We start from the raw sequence: 26,629 nt of genomic DNA, 5'->3' as shown, positions 1-26,629 counted from the left end.
ATGATGCTCTAAAGCCTGCCTTATCTTTTAGTTCTCCTGCTGCTGATCTTGGCACCCAATTCTCAAAGGGCTGTCTTTGGGCCAGTAAAACTTTAGAAAAATAAAGACTTTTTCTCACTATTGTATTAGCTCCAGCACAGCAGCTCCTGCACTGTCCTGTGTTGTATATGGAATAATTTTAATAAGAATTCTAGGAAAGAGATTCCTGTGTGGTATTGGTGGCCAGTTTATTTCAGACTGTATTTTCCAGTGGCTGTTAATGTTTTCTGCTTCAGTAACTTTGAGAGGATAATTGTAGACTGAGCATAAATTTATGTAGATACTTGTGAATTATGAAACTGTAGAATCTGTAGTCAAAGTTTCTGTGAACGCTACTTTGGGCAGGTGTAATTCAGGCTAAATTTCCAGCTAAATTATCTATGCAAAATATTGAGTCAGGGAACCACTTAAAAGAAATGTTGTTGAATAGTCATGGATCTGTCAAATTTGGCCAGAGAGGAAGGCAGAGTTGTTCTTCTGCTCAAAGCAAGGTAAAATTTATTTTTTTTCCATGAGTGCAGGGTGGAAGAAGGGGAGCTGCCACAACATCAGCATGGTCAGTGAGCTTAGAATTTGGAGAAATGAGTGACTGCTGATAAATCCATTTAATTGTGTTTGGTCCTGTGCTCAGTGATCTCTGAGAAAAAGAGCAAAATGAAAGCACAGGAACAGTGCTGTTGCTGGAAAATGTACATGCAGTTAAAATGCCAGCTAAAAGTGAGGCAAAACTTGCAGGTGTATCAGTCCCACAGGTTCTGCCTCTGGAGAGCTCAGGGAATAATGGTTTTTAAAGACAGTTTTCTTCCCTGGTTGTGTGTCTCTGAGATGGGACCAACTGGAGAACACCAAGCCTGTTCAAGTAACAAAAACCTGCTCTAACCACAAGGAGGTTGGTGAGTGTGTGCCAGTAATGACTAATGTTGTGTGATGGGCAGAGGATAAATCTTGCTAATGACCTTTTGTGTCTTGATTGAATTTGAAAAATAGCTACATTTGTTTTATTTAAATCAAGGCAAATATATCTGGTGTCTGATCATTAACATCCTCAAGCGTACAGATGTCATAAATCTGACAAAAGGATGATGAAAAACTTGTGCAAATATATAATCATCTAGTTGAGGCTGTCCATCTCAGCCTGGTGACAAATCCATGGACTCAGCCCTGCAGCCCGTGGAAAACTGCTTTTTATTACTCCAGATTATGAAATTAACTTTTTAAATCCCAGACATCTTTTTTAGGAAAAATGATCAGGGAACCATTTTAGTGGTTTATTCCCTTCTTTCTGCATTCCACAAAGGGGATTGTTCTGCTTTATTTTCTGAAAACCAAAGCTTGGCCATGATAGGGAGGTGAAGGTTCTTGAGGATATGTTCTTTTCTAAGGGTATAAACCTGTGCTTTTCTGAGCCTTGAGTTTCAGAGGCATGTGGTGAATATGCCTAGAAGTCTCTCAGCCTTTTTTTTCTTTTTTTTTTTTTAAGCTATCAGAATGAATAGAATCCACTGTGGAGACAGTCTAGATTCTACAGTGAGCCTTGTTATGTCAGCCAGTATTTGATGGCTTCAGGGCTCTGTCATATGATGAAAGCAGGTATGAATGCAGAGCTTCACACTTCCTGTTTATAAAGCTGCAGAGCTGCAAGTGGCTGCTCAAATTCACAGAGCAGTAATTATTTCACAACTCTGGCATTCAGTTGTGGTGCTTGTTTTGGGAGGACACCTCAGTAGTCTCTGCTGAATGTGTGTTTCAAAGGCAGGAGTGACTTGGAGAATTCTGCTGAAACTTCCATGAACTGATGAGAAGATGCTTCTTAGAATCATGGACTGGTTTGGGTTGGAAGTGGCCTCAAAGATCACCTTGTCCCACCCCCCTGCCATGGACACCTCCCATGAGACCAGATTGCTCCAACCTGGCCTTGGACCCTTCCAGGGATGGGGCAGCTTCTCTGAGCCTGTGCCAGGGCCTCCCCACCCTCACAGGGAGGAATTTCTTCCTAATATCCAATGGAATCCACTCTCTGTCAGTGTGAAGCTGTTCCCCCTTGTCCTGGCACTCCAGGCCCTTTAAAAAGTCTCTGTGTTTCTTGTCAGCTCCTTCACCCCACAGTTTCTCTTCTCCAGGCTGAACAATCCCAATTCCCTCACCCTTTCCTCCCAGCAGAGCTGCTCCATCCCTCCTCATGCTGTGCCTCCTCTGGACTGGCTCCAGCAGCTCCAAGTCCTTCTGGAGCTGCAGCTCAGGGCTGGGGGCAGCTCTGCAGGTGGGATCTCACCTGAGAGGGAGAGGGGCAGAATCCCCCATTTCCTGCTGTGGGGTCAGCCCAGGACACAGGACATGTGCAGCCTCTCACCCAAATCCTGTTCCCTACAGCTGCACTTGTTCTGTTGGAACAGAGTTTGATTTTTAATCTGTAATTCTTCAGCTGCTGAATTGCAGCCACCACTTTCTCCTTTACCTCATGTTCCAAGTTTAGGGAAGGGTACTCAGGGGGTTTCATCCTCTTGCTTAGTACTACCCAAGTTATTTCCTATTGGAAATGAGGAACATTGGTGGGGTGAACTTAAGTCAGCTAACAGTAAATTTCCTTTCCTGAGATACCTTTTGTGGTCTTTAGAGGCTCTTTATGAAATATCAGTTGAAAACTTACAAATTAGTGGTAAATATTGCCTCCTGCTTAGGCTGCTGCAAGTGCTGTGGTTCTGTGGGAGCTGGTTGCATCCTTTAGTAGGTTTTTAGTAATTCTTAGATGGTTCCCAGCATGGCAGAAACTTGGTCATTGCTCAAGTGTTGAATGTGCAGAGTGATGCAAGTCTGAGAAAAGAGGATTTAGGGACATAGGTGTTACATAAATAAAAAAAAAAACAGTTGATCATCTTAAAGGGAAAAACCCTCAAAAAGTTGAATTATGATTCAGTGAAGGTTGGGAATCTTCTGGTTTCTCACTTCTCAGGTGAATCATGTCTCTAAATATGAGCAGGCTCCCAATATTAGCTGCATTTTTGTCCTGTCAGCATGCTCCTGGAGATTCCAGTCAAAGCAGTCAGGAGAGCTGCCAGGGGAGTTTAAATAGATATCATTCCAGCCATGGGGCTGGAGGTCACAGGATAAGCTGAACAAATCCTCATTTTGAGTGTTAAATATCTTGATATAACTGAAAAGACCACTCTCAGGTTATTCTATATGTAATGCATTGTCTTATCTTGATGTAGACTGAAACTGAGTCCTCAAAACATTTCTTTGGATTATAGATTATATGTCTATATATCTCACAGGTCATAAACCTGAGTTTTATTTCTTGTATTTTCATCAGTGACATCAGTTGTTTTATGGTTTCTAATAAATTTGTAGTTTTTCCTGCTGTAACAATAGGCTTGTTATAAAATATATATGCCCAGAGAAAGTTGTTGGACTTTCATCCTTAGAGATTTCCAAGCTCTGCCTGGACAAAACCTTCTGGAAGCTGGTTTGAGTTCAGCCTTGACCCAGTTTCAAGCACAAGGGTGAACCAAGTGACCTCCTGAGATACTTTCCAACCTGATAGATTCTTTAAAATATTTCTGTTCAGCTTGACTTTTGTAAAGTCTTGTTTTGATGAAATCCTAAATCTACCTGACAGTGTCCTACAGAAGGGGGGAAAAAAAGGACAAAAATAGAAACTAGGAAGTTGTTCAGTGTGAGGTGAAGCATCTCTAATGAAATGTGAAAGAAAAAAAAATAAGAGGGGACTACTTTGAATCCTGTTTACTTGACTTGTAGCAGTTTCAGGCTTTCTGGCTGCTGGCACTGTGGCAGGAATGAGTAAAACAACCCTCACCCCTTTGCTCTGCTCCAGGGAACTCGGCCCACTGTCTCCTTTCATAAAATAAGTAAGGCATTCAGTTCTTTAGTGCTCAAGAAAATGAAATCAGATTCAAAAAATGGGCCTCTGAAGGGATGACAAGCCTGTGAGAATGGAAAAGAACACAGCATTAATGTAATGTGATGAGGTGAGGCATGAAGTGTCTATTGAATTCTGGAAATTAGGATTATTGTGCCACTCCTGCTTTGAGGTGGGACTGCTTAGGCTTTTTCTGTATTTAAAAACCAAGATGTTACTAATATCTGTCATTCAAAAAGTGTCACTATCTTCTGAAAATTGAGTGTGTCTTTGGTTGGGTTGTGAAGTCATACATTGGTACAAATCATTTGGTGTATGGGAGGTCTGATGAGTCTTGAGCTCTTATGACATCTGTATGACTTAGTTATTAATGGTATTAAAATAATCCTGTTCTGTTCTGGTCCAAGAAGAATTTCCAAACACTGTGAGCATACAGAAAGCTGATGGAGGAAGGGTAGGACAAGTGTTGCATTTTCAAACAGCAGAGTTGTTTCTGTCCACTGGCTTTAGTTATTTCCAAGCCTGATGTAAATCAGAAATGCCCAGTTGGGTTTTTAGGGCCTCCTTTAGGGCTCTTCTTTGTCTGATGGTTTCCTAGTTTGAGTTTCTGTATAGAAAAGAAAGTTCTGTGGGTTAATTCTAATTAAGACTTTCAATTTTTAGTCATTTAAAAACAAGTTATTTCTTAATTTGTTCCATTTCTTGAAGCAGGTGCTTTTTCTATAAGTTGTACTTAGTCTGAATTATTGTGAATGTCCATGTGATATTTGCAGTATTGAAGAACTACAAAAAGCATCTTTAACGTTTAATTTTCATATGAAAAGGTCATTTACATAATGAGACAATGAAGCCTTTGGGCAAAGATGAATGTAGAAGAAAAATCCATTAAGGTAGATTCTGCCTAAGAGTTTGAAAGGGCCTAATTCACCAAACTTTGAATGCTGGATTATTGCTAGCACTTACTGGAATAAAATTCCCTGCTTGCCTAAAAAGAGTGGCAAAATCCTAATGTACATTTGCTTTTGTGATTTCTTCAGGGACACCTTACCTTTGTTAGTGATGACTCCATATCTCACAGGCTGTGTAGCTTTAATGTTTGCAGCTGAGCTGTTCAATAGTAGTTTTCATTTCTTTTTTACATAATGAATTTTAACACCTCTGAGAAATGGGGATTTTTATGGGGCTGTATTTACAGCTGAGCAGGACTGACATGGTTCCTATAGGTGGGGCTTGTTGGGGAAGTGCATCATTTTGAAATGCTGCTTTATTAGACTGATGTAACATCTCTTCTGCATTTCTGATTTTTGATGGCTATAAACTAAGTTCAGGTCTTGGTTTGACACTAAATATGTCTGTATATGGGTTTTGTAGTAGCTCACCAAATCTGCTTAAAAACTGATGTAAGTTATAATCAGAATTTTTCAATTAATTAATTCATTAGAATGGCAATTAAAGGACATTCCTTAATTATTTGAGTACATGTGCCTAACTCCTAGAGATGTGACACTCTTGGTTTAATAATCTAAAAGTTTAACAAAGCCATTTACATTATAAAAATATGGCAACATTTGCAACAGGGCCTTTATTTGGTGTTGAATAGAAATGTTATTTAACGAGTTCCTCCCTGAGTCCTGCCTCCCCTGACTGCTCAGCTGTCACAGGTAGGGTGACTTGGCACATCCAGTGACCTGCCCTGCTCTCCAGGGTGTTTAAATCCTCCTTTTCCCCGGTACAAGGCTCTCCCATCCCATGGAAATGTGGTTTTGAGGTGACCTGTGCTTCCCATGGGCTGTGTTTGGGGCAAAACAAGGCAGGAATGGTTAGTGAAGTGCACAGGTTCATGTGCCCCCCAAAGCAGAGTTCCCTGAGCAGCCAGCAGGGCCACCCCTCCCTGGTGGTGGGACACAGAAAGGACGTGTGGCTGTGTCACACACTGCAGTCCTGGCTTTTTATTTTTTTTTTTGGTTTTAAATAGTGCCTGAGACAGTCTGTGCCTTAGAGATGTGACTTCCTCCTGCTCTGGCTGTGCAGCCACAGCCCAGGCAGTGGGGGCTGCTCTGAGCCAGCCAGCAGCTACAAAGGCAAAAGGAATCTCTAACATTGATTTTGATGATTTTTATTTTTTTTTAATGTCCAAATCCTTTGAAGCTGTTTCACTTAGTTTAGAGTCTGAATTGGGCCCACAAGCTATGAGAGGCAATGTCACCAGGCCAAAATAAGAGAGAATTGCATTCTGTATAAAAATGTGGACTTCATCCTTTCAAAATAAAACCTACTACAAGTCCTTTGGAATTCTTCCTCAAAACCAGTGATTTTATTCTCATTGTAGCTGTCTTTTTGTCAGCTGGTCTTTCAGTTGTCATCCACTCACAGTTTAATTTCATGTTAAGTATTTAATGTAGAGTGGATACTTATGTTTCTTTTGTGTTTTGAATGGATGTTCCTTATCTCAAATCTAGTGACAATGGCAGTGACAGATTATTGAGCTGAAATATTTTAACAGAAATTTCTATCTGGAAATATCTATATTATATATAGGAATATCTCTCAAAGCTTGCCCTCTTCCAGAGTGAACCCACTGCTACCACTACAGTTCCTGATGAGGAGTCCTTCTCCAGCTTCCTTGTAAGCTCCCTTCAGATGCTGGAATTGTTTCAAATGATTAATTTTACTCCATTAGTTTGCAAAATTTGTTCTTTTAAAATTCTGAGACCTTGAATGAAATAAAAAAGTGAAAGAAGCACAGAGCCCTAAACAGAACAGGAAGTACCAGATTGAATGAGTCTGTGGATGTGGGGAAAAAAGAACTGAAAGTATTGGGATAGTAATTATGAGAACTTGAGTTTTGCAGATGGAATTTGTTCTAAAAATGAACTTGAATGTGGCATCATGAATGTATTTTGGGCTGAAGAAGCACTTCTTTTCAATCCCAGTTTCTAGCTGTTAGGTGTTATCCAGAAGCAAAATCTTACTCTGGAAATTTCCTAGTCTTGTCAAGATTTCTAGCACGTTTTCCCTCGTGATGTGGTACAGTTAAATCCTGGATTTTAGTTTAAAAATTGAAAAAGTGGATTTGCACTTTGTTCAGCTGAAACAGAAGTGCTTTAGGATGGATGAGCAGTAGTTGGTGCAGTCAGGGCAGCCTGGTCTGTGTTGTCTTAGGGAGGGCTGTTATCAGTGCAAGAGTAATGTGAGAACTTTTTGGTCCCTGTTTTCTAATCCTGCAGCCAAAAACGTGATTTGTCTTTGCCTAAAGAATTATAATTGATCTTTTTACCATTAACCAATTCCCCACTTTTGATTTTTGTTGCCTGCAATTCAGCATTGTCTTCTGATCACCTTGGTTAAAGAATTGTGGTGTAAATATATTGTAAGAACTAAATTTATTTTTAAAATAATGAGTAGATTGAAACATTGATAGGGCAGAGCAGGAAGAAACTACAACATGCACTTATCCTAGTGCAGAACACAGGATAAATATCTGCAGTGTTACAGGGGTAGAGGTTAAAAAGCAGAATAGAAAATATTTGATAAATATAGAATCATTAAATGTTCATAATTTATTATGTAAATGCACTGCTGCTAATAGAGACTGTAATGTCCTTGAGGATATCTCGTGAGTCTCTCCAGGGATTCAGGAGAGATTCCAGCTGCTGCCTCTGCTCAGGGCACTGGGGCTCTTTGGTGTGAAGTCATTCTGCCACCTTTTCTGCCCCTGTGGAACAATGGGCAGTGTGTTCAAATGAATCTCTGGAATTGGAGCCATCCCATCCATCCCAGCTGCTCAGTGGCACTGGAATGACTGGGAGCTGCTTTCCCATGCAGCTGTTCCAGGGTGGGTCTAAATTTGCTGTTTCATCCTTCCTGATGGAGGAATAATGTTCATCTACTGCTGAATATCTTCAGTGAGAAATTCTGTAATGTGGCATCCTTCAGGATAATCCTAAATATCAATCCTGGGATGGTAATTGAGGATTCTTTTAACAGGAGATGCAGCAGTGGGAAGGGAGTTTGGAAATAGTAATGCTAATTGTTTGCTATTGTCTGTTTAAAAAATAAAGCTTTGATTCAGTTCTTGGTGTTCTACCAAACATGTAATGGGGTCCCAGAACTCAGCACATGCTGGTTTTTGTTTGATTTCTTCACTCCCTAGTACAGTGTCTGTATTTGTGGTTGTGCTGGTGTTTTTCAGCCTTTCACAGGTTGTATATCATGCTTGTCATTATGTGTTTGTAACAATGCATCACGAGACACAAATTTAGGACCTGACACTAAAATATTCCCTTTACACCTGAGTTTGAGATGATATTTTAGACAGATGTGTCCCCAGGAGTTGGGAATAGGAGGGCTGGAAGCAGAGAGCCTTTTCCTGGCCATGTGAATACACACATGTGCAGAGTTTGTGCCAGAGCACTTGACTTGCAAGTGAGTCATATTTTTCCTCTGACTTTAGAAATTAAGATGTAGCAATGTATAAATATTATCTGAATATTTTATTATTCATGTCATAGTATGTAAGTGCAGTGCTTTACTAGAGTTGTCTGTTTTAGCTGCCAGAGGCCAAGACTGGAGTGAATATTTGATCAAAACTATGCCAGCAATCCCAAATTAGAGCTCCTTCCTTGCCTCCCATCCTCACTGAGGGTGGTGGGAAACTCTGCCTTCCTATGTAGCAGTTGTAGCTTCTGTTTAACTTATAGGCTTAAATTGTAATTTTTTATTTAAAGAACAATTCATATTACAGCTGCATTTAGTATCTTTGGCACTGTTGGGAGACAGGAATATGAAATATTTGTTATATTACAATTTATTTTGTAGCACAATCCTTATGTGATGTTTGCATTTACATAGTTGGCACTTGCCTTTCATTTTAACAGGGTGTTTATTTCTTGGAAATGAGTTCTGTATTGTAATTTTGTGCATCTTAACAAGCATAAATGTCTCTATGATTTTCATGGTGGTAATAAAGCAAAAGCAGCTTTTTTGAATTGTGACAGAAGCTGCTCTGCTCACCTTTAACAACACAAACTTTCAGTGTGTTCACCAGGAAAACTGATGAGGGGACAGCTCAGAAAAGCAGAGTTTAGTTTCTAATCTAAACATTCATTGGAAATGCTGGAAAGATTGAGAGCTAAAACATTCACCTGGGAAATCCTGGACAAACCACAACTATGAAGGTGCATCAGAGGAAAGGAAAAGCAAATATTGGGAACTCAGTGAATATTATTTTTTAGTCCATGTTATCTTTTGGAGGGTAATTCAGTGCTGCTGCTCAAGATGATGTGCTCTGTTTAAAACAATTTAAAAACCATTAAAACTTGTCCCTCTTGTGCCCCTTTTCCCAGCCAGCAGAGGACAGGGGTCCATGGGTGGGGAAGGTGACATCCTGGCAGGATCCAGGCTAGGAATTGCTCCTGGAGAATGAATTCACCAATTCTTTACTTGTCCCTAATATATAATATTGCAGTTTATTGTGCTTAAATGTGCAGTTGTAAAAATGGTAAAATAGATTTTGCTGATCTGCAAAGTTTTGTGAATTTTTAGGTTCTTTCTGGTTTATCCCATGGCTCATATGTTTGGACCATGGAGCTCCTTTAATTCCTGAGGATCTAAAATAAGATTTTTATGTTCAGTGGGAGGATTATTATTATTATTGGTAGTAGTATTAGTATTAGTATTTCACTGGCTGTTATGTACCAGTTCCTCTCCACACTGGGCTTACTGGGAGAGTTAATCCAAACAGAATGTGCCCTGATGGAGATAGGGAGGGATAAAACAGGCTGGGAATGCTGGCATTCTTTTGGGGATGGGGACTGTGAGGAATAAGCTCTTTGAAGATTAAAAACATCACATATAAATGCTAAGTATTTGTGTTACAGAAAATTGGCAAATCCCATTGTAATGACTAAATCTCCTTGCACTCCCTGCACAGGAGATGTTAAACCTTTGATGGTCTGATAGAACCAGGGAATCTTCATCCACAGGATGGGTCACTGCTCCCAAAATCAAAGAATAAGTGGGAGGGGAAAAAAATACAGCTGGTTTGAATAATTCCATTTTTTTAATACCCAAACTGTGGTGTTATCCTTAAATTCCTGTTATTGGTAATTTATGGAGGTGCCTTGTGTAAATTGAGTGGTGCCATTTCTGATATTCCATTTTTGAAAGGTTCCTTAGGAGTGGATTCATTTTTTCCATTAGGAAAGGCAGGAGTTTTTAGTCTGTGTTTTCTCCCAAAATATTCCCAAATGGATTCCTTTTTAGCAAGGCTGTGTGGGTGGGAAGGTTGACTTTTTAGTCATTGCTGGTTCATTTATCTCAATTGTATTTTGCAGTTGGTTCCTCCAATTTGGGATTGTTCCCAAACACACTTTACTTTCACTTGCACATTTTACCTCTTTGAAGCTTTTTAGTAATTGCTTTGGTTCTTGACAACTTCATAACCACAGCCATTAAGTCACAATAAAGACTAATGAAAAAAGTAATAAAATTTCCATGTATAACTAGGATGAAGATTCCTAAGGGAAATATTGAGCGAGTGATTACAGGGAAGATAATTGTCTGGTTAGAGAATTATATGCCCTGTGAGTTTGATATTGAAACTCTAAAATTGTCACTTAAAAATCAAAATATTAGAATTATGAAAAAAACCTGAGCTGGAAGTGAGGAAGAGCTTGAGACAGGTGAATTTTTGTTGCTTTCTGAAGGATGAGCAAGTTGTCAGTTTTGTTAGAATTCAAGTTTGGTTATATTTAGTAAAGAATAAATGCAATGTTATGCTGATGGTTGCATATTATTGCTGTCTTTGTGTACTTGTGATGTGCAGGGCTGGTGGGATTTTGTTTTTTAAAGCACTGACTTAGCAAGCTGCTTTTCACCCAGTAGTGACATTGTAAATTCAGATTTTGGGATTTGTTTGGAGAGCATTGGGGGCATTTTGATGCTTCCATTTCTGGGGGAAATGAGCAGTATTTGAGTCAGATGAGCTGGAAAGATTCTTGACCCTTTACCTTGTCTGACCTTTTTATCCTGTGTTTTCTCTTCCTGCTTATGCAAGATTTTGTTTCCTGTTTTGACTTTCAGCATTGTTGATACATTGTGGTTTTCACCCCTGGTTGGGCTGGTTTGGGTTTTGTGCTGGGAACCTGTGAACCAGAATAAATCCTTTATTTTCATGTAGTCTAATGAAGTATTTCAGGATTTTGGGACACAGATCAGCTTTTTGGTGTGGTTACTGCTACCCCCCCTAATGGCAGTGATGGTTTGCACAGAGCTTTTGTGATTCTGGACATGTTTCTGTGTCCAATTAGTTCTACCTGATGTTAATTGGTCACTTAATAGTAGCCAGGACAGATTAATTCCACCTTCCCTCAGTTAAACACCTGGAGTTCAGCCCTTTTCACTGATTAAATCAGCATTTTAGTAGTAGCTTGTAATGCTTTTACACAATATCTTAGCTCATTTATCACACATCTGTCTGATGCAGGCTGGAATTTGTCTCCATTTCAGTGCTGAGACAAGACATGGAGAGGTTAAGTGGCTCTTGCCTGGATGTCTCAGGCAGTTTTAGGAGTTCAAATGCTTTTATTCATCACCTTTGCTCCATCAGACAAGTGGCTGCTTTGGAAAGCTGTGGTTTGGGTCTCAGCCTCTATTTCTCAGCATTCTACATCAGTGTGCTGTAATTTTGAAGGATGTGGGGGAAGTGTTGTAAGGGAAGGTGTTTTTGTGGCTGGCTTTGCAAATAAATTTTAACTAGGAATTTTAAATACATTTATTGTGTTTGCTCTTGATGCATATATCACAGGTAAAGGTGTATAATCAATTTTTTCTAAGCTGTAATAACTCCACTAGGCCTGACCAACCTCCTTTTATTAAGCAGAGACTGTAGCAGTTCTTATATTCCTTATGTTCAATAGTTACATCATCAAATATATATATAATTAAGAAAGATTTTAAGTTCCTTCTTACACTATTTGAATAAAACACAATTGAGGTAATTTTTAAAAACCTTAGCTCAGATTCAGAGGCCTCTGAGGAAGTATCACAGAATATGCAGTGTAGGTGCTTTGGTTAGTGAAGAATTTGCTTTGATGTAACCATTTTCTCCTCTCTCTTTTTCCAAAACAGGACGTGTGAACAAGCAAAAATATCAATATTACTTGTATTTAGCCATGCAGTTATATTTTTATGATGACTCTTACTAATTTTCTCTTGCAGCCTGGTAACAGCAGAGCAGCTTTTGCTGAGGCAGGTATTTACTGCCCAGTTTTTGTTGTCAAAAATTGTCCTTTCAGTGTGATTTTTGGAAGAGATAGAGGTGGTACCATACCCCAAACCCTACATTGCTCACTGGATGTTTTAGAACCTTCCCAGATAGAAGTCAGGAAGGTTGCGTTGGGCTACAGAATATGGAAAGAAAAGAAAAAAGTTTCAAGTGAATAAGAGATTCTGAAATGAATGGAGAATGTGGCAGCAAAACTTGCAAATCTCCACTGGAAGGGCTGATTTCCTCCAGCTTAGTTTGAACTGTTTTATAGAGGTGGTAAAACAAAGTTTAAGTCTAGAGCTGGACTTGCATAATCTGAGTTTCAGATACAGTTTTAGTCCAAAAGGAAAACTCCAGGATGAAAGCAGAGCAGAACGTGGTGGTTTCCAGCACGGACCAGTTTTGGAAGGCACTACACATTTCATTACCTGGATAGATGGGAATTAAAACCAAAAATGTGGATTAGTACATCCATATAAACAGCCTGAAGTTTAAGTAACACTGGGAAACTAAAAATACCCTCAGCAGTTGGTGAGCTGGAGGTTTGGTACAATTACTTGAAGCCGGGTGACATTTTTAGCTGAGGTTGCATGGTTTCATTTAAACTTTATTAAACAAACTGGAGCTGGAATATTCCCTGGAGAGTTGGATGCAGCACTAATCTCCTGCTCAACTGTCTGCAGCTCTCCTGGAAAGCCTCCAGCTGAGGTGGCCCAGGAGCTTTGTGTTAGCAAAGTTAGCACAGCCACAGTGGCAGCCTGGCACTTTGTTCCACTGGTGCTTTTTGGAAGTGGCAGATTTTATAGAATTATCACACAGTATCTAATTATTGAAACTTGGGTTTGTTATCTTGAATCAAGCTCACAGTCAAAAGGTCACTGGTGTGCTGGGGAGGTGTGAAGAATTAAAGGAGCAGTTCCAATGGAGTCTCTTTCCCTGCAGTAATTCTGAGGTTATGCCACCTGTTGTTGGCAGGTGGGATGTGAAGATGGTTTTTTGCTGTGTTCACTGCCACAAACTCCTCCTGGGAAGTTGTCAGTGTCTGTTTTCCCCTGTCAGGCTGTGAATACAACAAGGGTGCACCCCATAGTGTGGTGTCTGTCTCCTGTGTCTAATGACAGCAGCTTGAGAATGCTCTTCTCAGAGGTGTTTGTAGACAACTGGCTCCTGGGAGTGTTTGGGCAATCTGTGCCTTTGGAAAAAGTGAAGATTCCTAATGAAAGGACTTCAGTCAGTGTAGGAAACAGGATTGTCAGCTAGGCTGGATGAAAAACCCCTCTGTGTTCTGTGATGCTTCCTGTGTGTTGGGTGTGTGGAATTGAGAGAAAAAAGGCAGCTTCTGGGGATGTGAGTGTTCTAATTTCTGTTATTATTATAGTAATAGATGTATTGCTTCTAGAAATGTTCCTTTAATAATTGAAGACTTAGTTTTATTTCCTCTCAACACACCATCATGTTCTATCTCTGTTGAGTAATTGGTGCTTTGGCATTGGGTTTTTGTATTCAAATATTTTGCCTTCCAGACTCGTAGTAAACATTGATAATATCTTTGATTTATACTCTGCTCATTTCAGTTGTACTTTCATGTGCATGGATCTAAATGTATAATGAACTTATCTTTACAAAGCTTTGCAGATGATTTTAAATGGCCAGCATCAGTCATTTTAATGGCTCCTGGGGAAGGAATGGAAGTAATTACCTTTCCTGTTATTCCATGACCTTTTTTTGTAGGTTCTGCATGCAAACAGTAATACTGAGTGGGCTCTGGTAATAATAACTTGCTTTTGAAATGTAACATGGTCTGGCAGTATCAACTTATCACTCCTGTTAAATACACTGATAGTGCAGTTCTTTTTGGAGATCTTGGGACTATTCCTTGGCAAGTCTTGTTCCCAACCTTCTCCTCACCTTGGCTGGCACTCCAGTCCCTCCCATGGCTTAGGGAAAATAACTTTATTTGGGATTTTCCTCCTCCTGAGCACTGCCTGGGGTGCACACTGGGCAGCCAGGGGTGCTGTAAGCATCAGCTTAGCAAATGCTGTGTTTGTGTAGCAACTTTCACCAAATAACCCAAACCAGATTGGATTAAATGGTGGGGAGATCAAAAAATTAACAGAGCAGGAGAAGAATCCAGAACAGTGTTTATTTTTGTTAAAAATATGTGTGTGTGTGTGCATTCATATAAAAACTGCAATAAATGAGAATATTTTCATCCCAAAACTGTTGTTGAGTTTAATCTAGCATCCAGGTTGTTTGCTTTGCTTTGCCAAAATGACAAAGCCAGTAGCTTCCCCTTTCCATGATCCCTGAGCAATCCCAGCACTCATTAAATGTGGGGAGTTGTCCCTGCTGGCTGAAGATTTGTTGTGCTTAAAGGTGATGGGAGGTGAAGCACTTCTCTTCATTTCCTCCTTGTCTGAGTGTTCATTAAAGCATCACCTGGAAAGGCACACAGTGACTCTGGCTGGATGTCAATGTGAAATAATGGAATTTAAACACCTTATAAGCCAGGTAACAGTATGAGACCAACATTCTTCTGCCTTGTAATTAAAGCAGGCTCGTTTTAGTGAAACAAGATATGTGCTAATGATAATCACCACTGTGCTAATTGATAGCTCTGGTGCTGTGTGGGTCACACTTGAGGTTTCCCTCTTAGATACTTGGATTTTTTTTTCTTTATGGTCAGAAGTACTCAGAATCTGTAATAAAATTTGAGAGGAAACATAACCCATATTCTGTTTTTACACCATTGTTAAGTGGAACCAACATCTGTTTCAGTGTTCACTCAGATTAAAATTAGGGAGGAATGTTTTAAATGTGATTTACTTTTAAGGATTGATTTTTGCTTTTGATGAATGAATTAACTGAAAAGTAGACATTTCACTGAGTGCTGGATTGAGCCCTCAAGTGCTCTGTTTTATTTTGGCTGACACAAAGCTCAACAAGCCTTTGGCCATGGCAGTGTTGTTTTGTCTGGCTTGTGATAGCAGGGGAAGGAAAATGCCTTGCTATAAATACAGTGTGCAGCATCCTTTCCCTGGCCTTCTGCATGCTAAATTGCTTTTTTCTGCACCACTCAGGAACTTCCAGGGGATCCTGTGCCATTCCCTTCAGCTTGGCTTTGGGCAGAGGGCTTGTTTTGTTCCACGAGATCCTTCCCTTCTTAAACACTTTCTTAGAAAGTTGCTCTGTGCTTGTAAAATGTGAAGGCAGCACTGCTTTCCAGGGAGCTCCCAGGCCAGCATCCTTGGGATGTCATCACATTTTCCACCTTTACAGCTGTGAACAAGTTGGAGCAGGTGTAGTTGGCAAACAGATTTTGGCTATGCATGGGAATCTTGGGTGAAGAATTACATGTAGTCCAGCATTTTATTCCTGTTAAATTACACCACACTGCACTGTCTCATGAAGTTGTAGTGGTGATAAAGTATTTTATTTGTTTTAATACAGAAAAGCAGACTGGTTAATAGATGAAACTGCTTGAAAGATGCTGCTGGAGCTGCTCTTAATAATATTCACCACTGTTGGTTGCAGATAATTTCCCTGGCTTACATGCAATGCAAAATTGATCATAAAGCTGCTTTATTTTCCTTTGTGTGACAAGAATGGAGCTGAATTTAGAACAAATTACAATCCACTATTGTAGTCAGAAAACTTAGGCAGTGAGCTGTTGTTCACACTGATGGTAACCACAGATCTGCTTCCCTTCTCTTTTCAAGCAAGATTAGATTATTAGATCTCATTTTCCCACTCTTTAGGGGAAATCATGCATTTAATTTCTTCCTGTCTTTATTGTAAAGATAAATGTAAGGAGTGGAGGATTTGGAGATTCCTTAAGCTGTTACCTTTCTATAACATCTTTATTGACCAATTGTTTTTTTTTTCTTTCCTCTGTTCTCAGTTACAGACATAGAACTGAAGAGGCTCAAAGATGCTTTCAAGAGAACTTGTGGCCTCTCCTATTATATGACCCAGCAGTGCTTCATCAGGGAAGTTCTGGGTGATGGGGTCCCTCCCAAAGTTGCAGAGGTGAGCTGGGAATTGCTGTTTTCCTGGGAAACCAAAAGCAGTGGGAAATGGGCAGCTGGATGGTGCTGGGCACACACAAATGTTTATGGAGTTGATTGAATTGCTTCCCATTTTTTATGCAGCTTCACAATGCACTTTCTGTGCCTGAAAATGGTTTTCCAGATTGGATGTTGGTTGGGATGTGCTGGGCTGAGATCTGCTCCCAACCCTATTAATACCTGGTAGATGACTTTGAAGTAAACCTGAAAATCCAGGTGTAAATTTGGGCAATTAAAAGATTGGGAATTTGTAACAAGAGCATAATGACAGATTTTATTTTCTCCAGTGATGCACTTGCTGTTGGTTTCTTTGAGATTCCGTTGGCTGCTACTTTGTTTTCTAAAGATGAATCTTTACAAGCTCTTAAAAATAAATTTGTTCATAATAAATGTATAAATGAGCTGGAAAACAACCAGAATCAAAATTTACAACATGGATATAAACATATATCCATGTATATACATCTAAAAAAAGTAATAATACCAACCTACACATGTGCATGTTTACAAAGTTATTTTCTTTTATAGAGTTACCCCTTTCTTGAAAGGAATATCAAAATAATATTGGTAGAGAGACAAAGATTAGGCAGACCTTTGAAATGATCTCTTGCTCCATGTCATTTCTAGTCACAGTTCTATTTTTGGCACCTCAGAGCTGTTGACCTCAGAGGCAGCTTGCAAGTCTCCCAGTTTTATTTAGATAATGTGAGTGCTGGAGTGTTGCATTGCTGAAGGTTTTACACTCTGGCAGAGTTCCTTTTCCTGAGCTTAATCTTTTCTTCATTCTTCTTTTCCCCCCTGTTTTTCCTAAGTGTTGGCAGAGAGGATGAGACTGCTTTACTTCTGTAAACAGTTGGTTTTTTATGTGGGTGTTTAAAGCTTAGCAGGAAAATTTGAAGTTCAAAAGGAGGGGTCTGATTTACCCAGAGCTTAAAGTCTGTTCAGTATGAATTTTTGGGTGTTTTCTGGATGCTTTGAGAGTTGATAACCCCTAAGATTAAACAAAAAAAATGTATCTTTGAAATAGTATAAAATATTGAGAATTTTATGTTCTGTGTTAACTTGTACTTTTATATCACTTTTATGTCAGTATTAAGGATTAAAATACTGATTTGGCCACAAGTGGAGATTCTGGGGTTCCAAATGTCTGCTGGCTGGTTTTTATTTTATTTTTTTTTTTTAAATCTGTCCTTTTGGTGATGATTATCTCTTTTAACACTCATGATGGTTATAGAGCAGTTCTTGGTTTCCAGGTGGTGAAATAAAATTAATGGAAGGCTCCTAATTGGTTTTTGATGGCTTCTCATCAGAACTCATCTCAAAATTCAAGTACAAATTATGATGTACTTGTAGCATTCATACTCAGGCAGTGCAATATCAAATCTGTGAGCTTGAAAACTGTAAATTGGGCCAAAATTGGGATTTGAGTCAAGGGATGCTTTGTAATTCCTGGCTGCAGGATGGGGAGAGGCAGCTAAAAAACCCTGAGTTTTCAGCCTTTCAGTCACTGAACCAGATCATTGGGAGCCTCAGGTTGCTGGGCTCTGTGCTCTGCATGTTGTGAAGAATGGTTTTTCATAGCTGAGGAGTGAGAGGCCTTCAGGAATTCGTTAAATTTAAAGCACAGGAGTTTTAAATGGGACATAAACCAGAGAACTGGAACCAGTGGGACTTTGGTCCAACAGTTTGGGTGATTGTCCTGCACACAAACCATTTTTTAAATGTTCAGGACAGTGATGTTCTGGGAGGATCTCTTGGGAGAATGGAGTTGAAGATATTAATGAAAGGAAATGTAGAGATGTGTCTGTGTTGTTGAACTGCAGGAAAGCTGCTCAGGTGGTGGGAAGCATGAGCACAGCTTTGCTTTTTAAATCTTTTATATTCTTGTTGTCCATGGAACAGAACATGGCTTAAATTTTATCTTAAAATATGTGCCATATAATGATAGTAAATTTTCCATTCTGAAATGCAAATTGCTGTGATTCTGCCTGGGTGGGGCTGTTTTAAGTGCAACAGCATTGAGTAATTTTGGGAAGCCAAATTGCATCATATTTTGATGGTGCATGTTACTAGAAGTTTTCCAAATGCCACACCAATGTGAAAAATTGTGGAGTTCCTTCCTTAGAAATGATGTGTTACATGACTGTTCAGTGTTTATAAATTCTTCCCAAGGAATGATTAAGCAGCTCAACTCCAAGCACTGCCAGCTGCCTGTGCTTGTAATTACATGTATTAAATACTGATACATTGGACATTATCCATAGAACTCCTTTCCTCTCTTTATCTCATGAGCAATCCTTGTGTTGTGTTGAAATCATGTATAAATGTAATATTTGGTGCTCATCTGGTATTGCAGCTGTACAAAGTTCAGCAGGAGTGAGTGGATGTTTTAGCTGCATATTTTATAAAAGTCATAATTCCAGTGTAATATGAAGGCAAATTGCTCACGTGGGCAGTGTAGCCTTGAAGGCATCTGGTGAAGACACAAGGATTAGACATAAAAAGTGTGGAATTCAAATCTCTGCCTTGAAGCCTGTACCATTGTTGTGTCCAAATAAAGCACAAATTCAGTTTTAATCATTCAGCCCTTCAAGCATTTGTAAATGGATTAAAGTTTAGTGACAGAAGAGGCTGATCTGAGCCCCCTGTGGAAATGAAAGTATTTGGGTGACACTGTGTCTGAGTGGGCTGGAAGTGAGAGTCAGGGTGTTTGTGAAAAATTAGATCCTGCTCTACATTGACTGACAAAACTATGGCTGCAGACAGGTTTTAGTAGTCCAGAGGGATGGATGGATGGATGGATAAGGAGAGGATTTCTGCAGGTCACACAGCACTGCTGAGGTGTCTGCAGCCAGGCTGCAGCAGTAAATCTGCTGTTTAGTTGTTCCCTTATCACCTTCCTGCCACCACAGCACTGTGTGGCTTGGCCAGGTCTGACCTTGCCAGTCCAGAACTGGTTTTGTTTGGGCACTCCCAGTCCTGGCTTAATTTTGACTTGTAGTGGAAACCACCCTGTGATGGTGCAGTGACTCACAGGGCTCTGGTGTTCCCCTCTCTGCTGCCAGCCTGGTTTTGGGGATTCCTGCTACATCCCCTTGATGCCTTTGAGATTAGCAGAGCCCAGCCTGGAGGAGATTTCAGCCCTGATAAAGAAATTTGGGGAAACAACACCACGAGAAAGTGAGAAGTGCCTTCACTGGAGGGTTCTAAGGTGGAGTTCTAAATTGCTGTTCATGGCTTGTAGCTGTGTTTCACCAAGTCAAGGCTGTTTATGGTACCAGAAGAGCTACAAAAGGGTAACACAATTAATAATTGAAGTGTGTTTAGCTGAATGATAGAATATAGAGCCTCAGTATAAGCTGCTGGTTTTACTTCTGGCATCTCTGTTTACCCTGGTTCTGGTTAACTTCTCTATTTTTGGTTAACTTCTCTATTTTATTCTTCTAGGTTATCTACTGTTCATTTGGAGGAATATCCAAAGGGCTACACTTCAATAACTTGATAGTTGGATTAGTTCTACTCACAAGAGGCAAAGAGGAGGAGAAAACAAAATGTAAGTGATGTAACTTAACAGTGAGACAGTGGATTGTGAGTGTAAAATGTGACCATTTTACAGTGAAAGCAGGATTTTTTGAAGCATTTTTAGCTGTTGTTTTTTGAAATTAAGTGCATTTTTGTTTTCTATATTTATCAACATTAAATATTTGTCAAGTCATCATGAATGTCAGTGTTGGGATCCTACAGAAAGCTTGTTGGTCTCTGTATGTGGGCAGAGGAAGGAGGATGGCATTGATTTAAAAAAAAAAAAAATTAAAATAAATGAAAGCATCTGCCTACTGACTTCTGTTGTTTTGTCTTTTTTGTTAATCTGACTTGGTAATATTAATTTTCCTTTTGATTACAATAGTAAAAGAAAAGGAAGATCTTGACCTAAACCTTGTGGACCTATATTGAACTTAGGTTGACCTAAGTTTTTAGTCCTTTAGTTGGTGCACAGCTTTTGACATTCTCAGCCAGTTATAAACTTTAATTTTGAAAAATATCACTGCCATAGATGTTTACACGTATTTTTATTTCCTCAGATATTTTCAGCCTCTTCTCTAATGAGTCTGGGAGTTATGTTGTCCGTGAAGAGATGGAGAAGATGCTGCATGTGGTTGATGGGAAAGTCCCAGAGTCACTCAAGAAATGCTTCTCTGAGGTATGTCAGGCACCTTTTCTCCTGCTGCATTTGCAAAAAAGTCAAGATTCCATTAAGTAGCTTTTTTTTCATGCTCAAGCACATATGGGAACAAATTGACCTTGTTTAAATGGGGTAAAAGCTCATGTTTTTTGTTTTGTGGTATTGCATGTAATTTATATTGATGGGAACAGTGTTTGCTGTAGAAATGCAGCATTCTCTGTGCTCCTGTATTCACTGTGCTGCTTGGAAACAGATCATTTCCCAATGGTAATCATGTCACCAGGTAAATTTAAATACTAATATTGCTGGTGGGAACTTAGTCATTAGTGTGAACATTTTATTGCAATCAGGGAAGAATTCTAGAACACAGAGCTGAGAAGAAAGAAAATCTGCACCCTGGATTTAAAAATGCCTGACAGCTATGGATGCTTCAAAATAATGGTTTTATATTATTGGTTTTGTATCATTGTTCCTGCCAGGAGCTACAACATTTAATTATGCTTTAGGTTGTTTGAGAGATGTAATCTTTCTGGAGCTTCCTCTAAACCAGGACATTGGTATTTAGCCATATTCATAGATGATTCTTTGACTCCAGGGATCCTGATGAATTTTCAGGGTTTTTTGCTTGGTTTGTTATCACAGGACTGAGACCAGCAAAATGGAGACATCATTGTCCATCCTCTGGCAAAAGGATTGACCAGATTGACTGGAAGCTTTATTTGTGGCTATCAGTTTACTGAATTCCTTCAGATTTTATTGTTCAGTGTTGGAGATAAGTCTGGTTGTGGGCACTGCCTGAGCCAGACTCTGCTCTGGCCCTGGTGTCCTGTTGGCTCTGGAGGCAGTGATTGCATTCCTGAGTCCTGGCTGGAATCATAAACCCTGAGTCCACTGCAGCTTCTGGAGCTGACCCACGGTGCCATTTCCTATTTATCATTTCTCATCAGTGTGGTGTGATGAATTGCACCCTACAAGTTAATTGCACTCTGTCCAAGAAATCCAGAAATACTTTATGAAGCCTTGCAGGAAGATGAGTATCAATCTGGGCTTCAGAGCATTTTCCTGTTTAAGAAAATGCTGCATATTGATTTTTCTTTTAAAATGAAAATAGTGTAATAACCCACTCAGCAGGATTTACTGGGCTCTTAATCATCCATGGTCATTGCTGGAGAGAGAAAGTTTAATGTTCCTGCTGTGGGCCTTCCTGCCTGCCTTATGGAGGATGGGTTTGATTTCAAGGATGATGTTTATAGGTACTTCTGTTCATCAGAATTATTGCATGTACTCAGCTAGAAATAGAAGCTTTTGAATATATCTGAGTTTTCCTTTTGTTTCCGAAATAAAGGGAAAAAATTCAGTGATAAATGAATGCATTGCTCAAGTTCCATCATAGTTCAGCTGAAATCATTGCTTGCTTCAAATGTTTACTTCCTCCTGCCCAAAGTTTTTCTGTCCCTCTTCATTGTCCTTCCAGGGAAAACTGGAGTTTTAATGACCCAGCTCTTGCTGCCTTTACAAAGAGCAAAAAATAGAGGAAAAATGTGGAACAGGGCTGAGAAAATGTTCTTTTCTCTTGATCCAAACTTTCTGAGAAATGAAAGAATAAGAAATCAAAGTGAGGGTGGTGAGGCCCTGGCACAGGGTGCCCAGAGCAGCTGTGGCTGCCCCAGCCCTGGAAGTGTCCAAGGGGTCCAGGGGTGGCACTGGATGGGCTTTAATGCCCCTTCTAACCCAAACCAGTCTGTGATTTGTTGGATGAAAATATAAAACTCTTTAGTCTAGAAAAAAGAGGCATAAAAAGAATGAGTATCTGGAACTGAAACAACCCCCTGCAATGGGAATAGGAAGCAAATGTTTCAGCAGTGCTGGTGATGAACCATTGGAGCAGCCTGGCAAAGGGAATATAGTGAATTTTCAATTTTCTGCACTTGGCACTTGCAGATAGTCCACGGCCAAATGCAAATTGTTGGATTCTGTAGAGATGTAATTCAGTGAAGTTTAATGGTCTGTGATATGAGGGGAGTTTAAATAATCAATGACTTGAAACCTCTTCCACTTTGCAGACCCCTGTTTGTTTCCCCTGGAGATGAGAATCTCCATATAATGAGTTTGTCTACTGATAATGGGTTTGCTTTTATTTGAGGTAGTTTTGCAGGTCCTGTAGAAATTAGTCTGCTGATCCCTATGGTTTCATGGCCACAGCTTGGCAAGGATTCAAATAAATGGTTTAAACAGCAGTGAAATTGTGTGAATGTGTAGTTTTTATGTATTCCTGAGTTGGGAGCTCCAGGGGACACAGGGTGAGGAGATCCTGGCAATGTCATCTTCACATTTATGCTCCAGTCTGGGTTTTGGTCAGTAGGGGCAAAAAAGTCCACATTTTCCTGCAGTAATTAATCACAGCATTAATTATTCCCAAATCTGATTTTCTGTGTTGTTTGTATACCTGCACAGATAGAACAGAATGTTTATGATTTTATAGCACCTGTTTTTTTGCTGCAGCAGATTTGGTATCTATAATAATACATTCAAATTCATCAAAATAACCTCTGCTGTTTTGAATTGCAAGTAACCATTTTTCTTTTCATCCCTTTCACCTGAGGTTCAGAGTAAATGAGTTTCCAAAGGCCACATTGAGTAGGTGGCTGAAATGCAGAGAGAACTGAAAGTTAATTTTCCTCCCATTGCTGTTTCAAAAGGAAAGGGAAAAACAGGCATGGCTCCAAGCAGAAAAATTACATTAGCACTTATTTTTCTAGGAGATTGTCCCAATTTTTTTTTCATACAGCTGGATGGTTGCTGTTTACTGGCAGTGAGACAAACAGCTCCCATTTTCTGGTTTTCCTTGCAGGGTGAGAAGGTGAACTATGAGAAGTTCAGGGTTTGGCTGCTGCACAACAAAGACGCTTTCACCTTCTCCAGGTGGCTGCTCTCAGGGGGGGTGTATGTGACCCTCACTGATGACAGTGACACCCCAACCTTCTACCAGACCCTGGCTGGAGTCACACACTGTGAGTAAAGGTGCTTCTTGTCCTGCACATCTTAAAAATCCCTGCCTGAGTTCACAAGTCATTCACTGAACCTCCCTGCTCTGCTATGTTCAGCTCAGTGAGAGAAATTCCTTCTCTGAGCTCATCTGTTCTCTGCTTGCTGTGCTGTGATGTAAAATGTTGTGTACAAGGACACTGGGTTGTTATTTTTAAGAGATAATAATGCTGAGGCTACAACACTTCTATAGAAGTTTGCTACCAAGCAAGCTAAAAAAAAGAAAAGTGTCTTCTGAAGTGGCTGGCTGGTAATACTGGGTTTATTTTTGGTCTTTATAGTGGGTTGTAAAACTACTGAGAGAGTTGAGAAAATAATATTTGTTTCAAAAATAAGTGTTACCTCTTAATTTACTTCTCCAGTAAAATAAATAATATTCCTGGCATGTGTAACTAAGGAAATTGTCTCCAGAGAAGAAGTGCTTCCTTATGTCTGTGTTAAGGTAAAAGAAGGAACAGCTGGTTTTTAAATTAAATCTGAAAACAAAAGGCTGATAAACAACTCTTGATGTATCAGTGTAGTGCAAGCATCCATTCCATCCTGAGGATCCCTGGGAGAAGGGAGTTGTTGTGGGGGTGTCAGAGGTTTGAGCAGTCTGGTTGTGTTTTATGTGGATTTTCCTCACTGGTGTCAGTGTGGGTTTTAATCCTCCAGTGGGTGAGTTACTGGAATAAAGCAGCACACTCTTTTATCCTCTTGGATTTAAATATGGCCATTCAAACTCCTTTCTGACCATCTGAAATAAATATGAATCATGAAGTCAGGAGTTTCTGAACAGGTAATTTATTTGCATTACATGAAAGGCTGCAGGAGACATTGAGATTATAGAAAACCACTGAATATTCTGAGGTCTCCTAGACAAGGCAGAGAAAGAGGAATGTGAAAAAAACCCCAAACCTCTGAGTGTTCTGGAGTTCAGCTCTGGGAAAGACCTTGACCTGTATCAAACTGTGATCTGCTCTTTTTTATGCTTTGAAATGGAAACTTTCAGAACAGTTTTTACTGGGCTTTTCACTGAAAGTTTATTTATACTGAAATTGAGGTTTGGAATTTAAAAAATAATTTAAATTTATCAGCTACTGTTTTAGTAGATTTTATTTCATTTTTATTGTTGTTCTCACTTCTAGTTTTGATATCCCTGTCACTGGTACCATTGTGTCAGAACTGGGATTGAGCTTTCCAGTGAATTCCAGAAATACATGTAGCTGATGTGGTTATTGTCCACAGAATTGGAAGGTGCATGTGACAATTATGTTTGGACCTCTAGATAAAATTAAATTTTACTGAATTCCCTTGTGATTCACAACAGTGTAGGAATCTCATCCAACAGATGCAAAACTAAGGAAAATGTAAGTGCTGGAGCACTTGGAAGTAATTTCAGCCTAATCAGGTCACTCCAAAGAGTAAGAAATTCAGTACAGAAGTATTTTTAACACAGCTCAATGTAAAACACTGAGAGCTTGTTCTTAATATTTTTCCTGGGAGAATGGTTGCTTTTGGAAGGAGCAGGAAGTGAGATCATGTTTGGTAAACTGAGGCAAACACCAGAATGCAGAGAAAGAGGGAAAGGTTTTCACTTTGATTTGTGCCACTCACTGGTGCAGTGAGGGATTTCTCAGTCCTGCTGGATCTCCTGGCACAAAGCTCAGACCCAGCCTTACCTCACACTCTGCTTCCCATCCAACTTCTTGGGCAATATGTCAGAGCCATGAAAAATGGCAGTGATAAAAATAGGGAAAGTTATTCCCTTTGATTTAGAAACAGCCCCCATTTCACTGCAAAGCATCAGTGACTCCATTTCAATTTGCTTAATGAGCCAGGCTATCAGGGAAACAAAGGAATACTAATTTTTTGTTTGTAAATAACATTTGTTTTGGTGTGCAGATGACTTTAATTACATTTCTCAACACATAATTAGAAATGAAATTTTAAAGTTACAGGAAGTTGCACACACTTGCTGCTTTTAATCAAATTTTGTTCCATCTCACTTAAATCAGAAATAGGAATAATATTATTTGAAAGCTGCCAAAATAACTGGCCTTTGTTTCTAAAAAGGCAGTTTCAGAGATAAGAATTTGTCTTGCACCTGAGGAGTGAACAAATAGCAGTACTTTGGATTTTCTCAGTTCTCTAGTATGATCATATTTAAATTTATTTGATACATATATATTTTTGAAGCCATCACATTGAACAGCACCGTGGTGCAGCCTGTAAATCCCACATTTCTGTCACACTGACTCAGGGGACACCTCATTGATTTCCTTCATTTAGCTGGAAATGTTTTTTCTGCTCCAACATAGGTGTTGGTTGCCTTTTTTATGTGTCATTTTGGTGTGACTCAGTGTCATGCAATGGGCTTAGGCACTCAGATTTTCAGCCCTTTTCCATGGGAGAAATAATTCTGTTCATCAGGTTGCTGGTTTTGAACTGACAGAATGTTTAATTTGTACTTCTTTGTCACCCAGTTCTTGTGTCACTGAGTTCTGATTAAATAACATCCAAATTCCCCTTTGAATGGAAGAGACTTCTCTGTTGTCAGAAAAATTCATCCTGTTCTTTCTGACAGCTCTCACCCACCAAGGTGCAGTTATGACTGCAATCAGGACAAATAATTCTATTTTAGAACATACATTCATCACTCATTTAGTCCAATAAATAAGAGAAGCCCTGGATAAGCAGGCAGGGTGGTTGGAATGGAAGAGGCAGTTTTGAAACAGCACAAAATCCTCATGAAAGGAACAACTGGTGTGAGAGCTGGGATTGTCAGCTCTGTGGGAGGATGGAGATGGGAGGCTGGAAGGAAATGCACTGAGGGGATCCCTTCCCTTAAAAAGCACTAAAAAGCTGCTGTTAAATCCATGTTCTGGAGCTGGGGCACCCACTCTGGCAACAGGGATGTGTGGAAGGCACTCCAAGACAATCCTGAAGAGTTTGGCTGTGGGAAAGCTGCTTTAAAGGGCTCCTTTCATCCTGTGCTGCTTTTCCCAAGTGTGAATTGTGCTGTGAGAGGAGCTGTGCTCTTGGCACCTCCCTGTTCCCACCCTGAGCACTGATAATCCACATTCTGCTGCATGAACACCTGCAGGGTCATGTCTGACACACACAAGGATCTCTCCTTGCCATGATTTTAATATACACATATTCAATAT

The 26,629-nt window shown here is 39.7% G+C and overlaps 1 protein-coding gene across 4 annotated transcripts in view; it reads left to right on the top strand.

Moving 5' to 3' along the window:
* Positions 1 to 26,629, top strand: part of USP32 (ubiquitin specific peptidase 32) — a 61,998-nt gene that overhangs the window by 2,913 nt on the left and 32,456 nt on the right. For all 4 annotated transcript variants that reach the window (XM_056506493.1, XM_056506492.1, XM_056506495.1 and 1 more), the window contains exons 2-5: positions 16,087 to 16,214; positions 19,700 to 19,805; positions 20,335 to 20,453; positions 23,287 to 23,446. In XM_056506493.1, the coding sequence (XP_056362468.1) occupies positions 16,087 to 16,214; positions 19,700 to 19,805; positions 20,335 to 20,453; positions 23,287 to 23,446 (513 nt within the window). The remainder of the gene's footprint in view (positions 1 to 16,086; positions 16,215 to 19,699; positions 19,806 to 20,334; positions 20,454 to 23,286; positions 23,447 to 26,629) is intronic.

Source organism: Oenanthe melanoleuca, chromosome 19 (genome assembly GCF_029582105.1).
Source record: "Oenanthe melanoleuca isolate GR-GAL-2019-014 chromosome 19, OMel1.0, whole genome shotgun sequence".
Classification (NCBI taxonomy): Eukaryota; Metazoa; Chordata; class Aves; order Passeriformes; family Muscicapidae; genus Oenanthe; species Oenanthe melanoleuca.
This window is presented reverse-complemented; position numbering and strand designations above follow the sequence as displayed.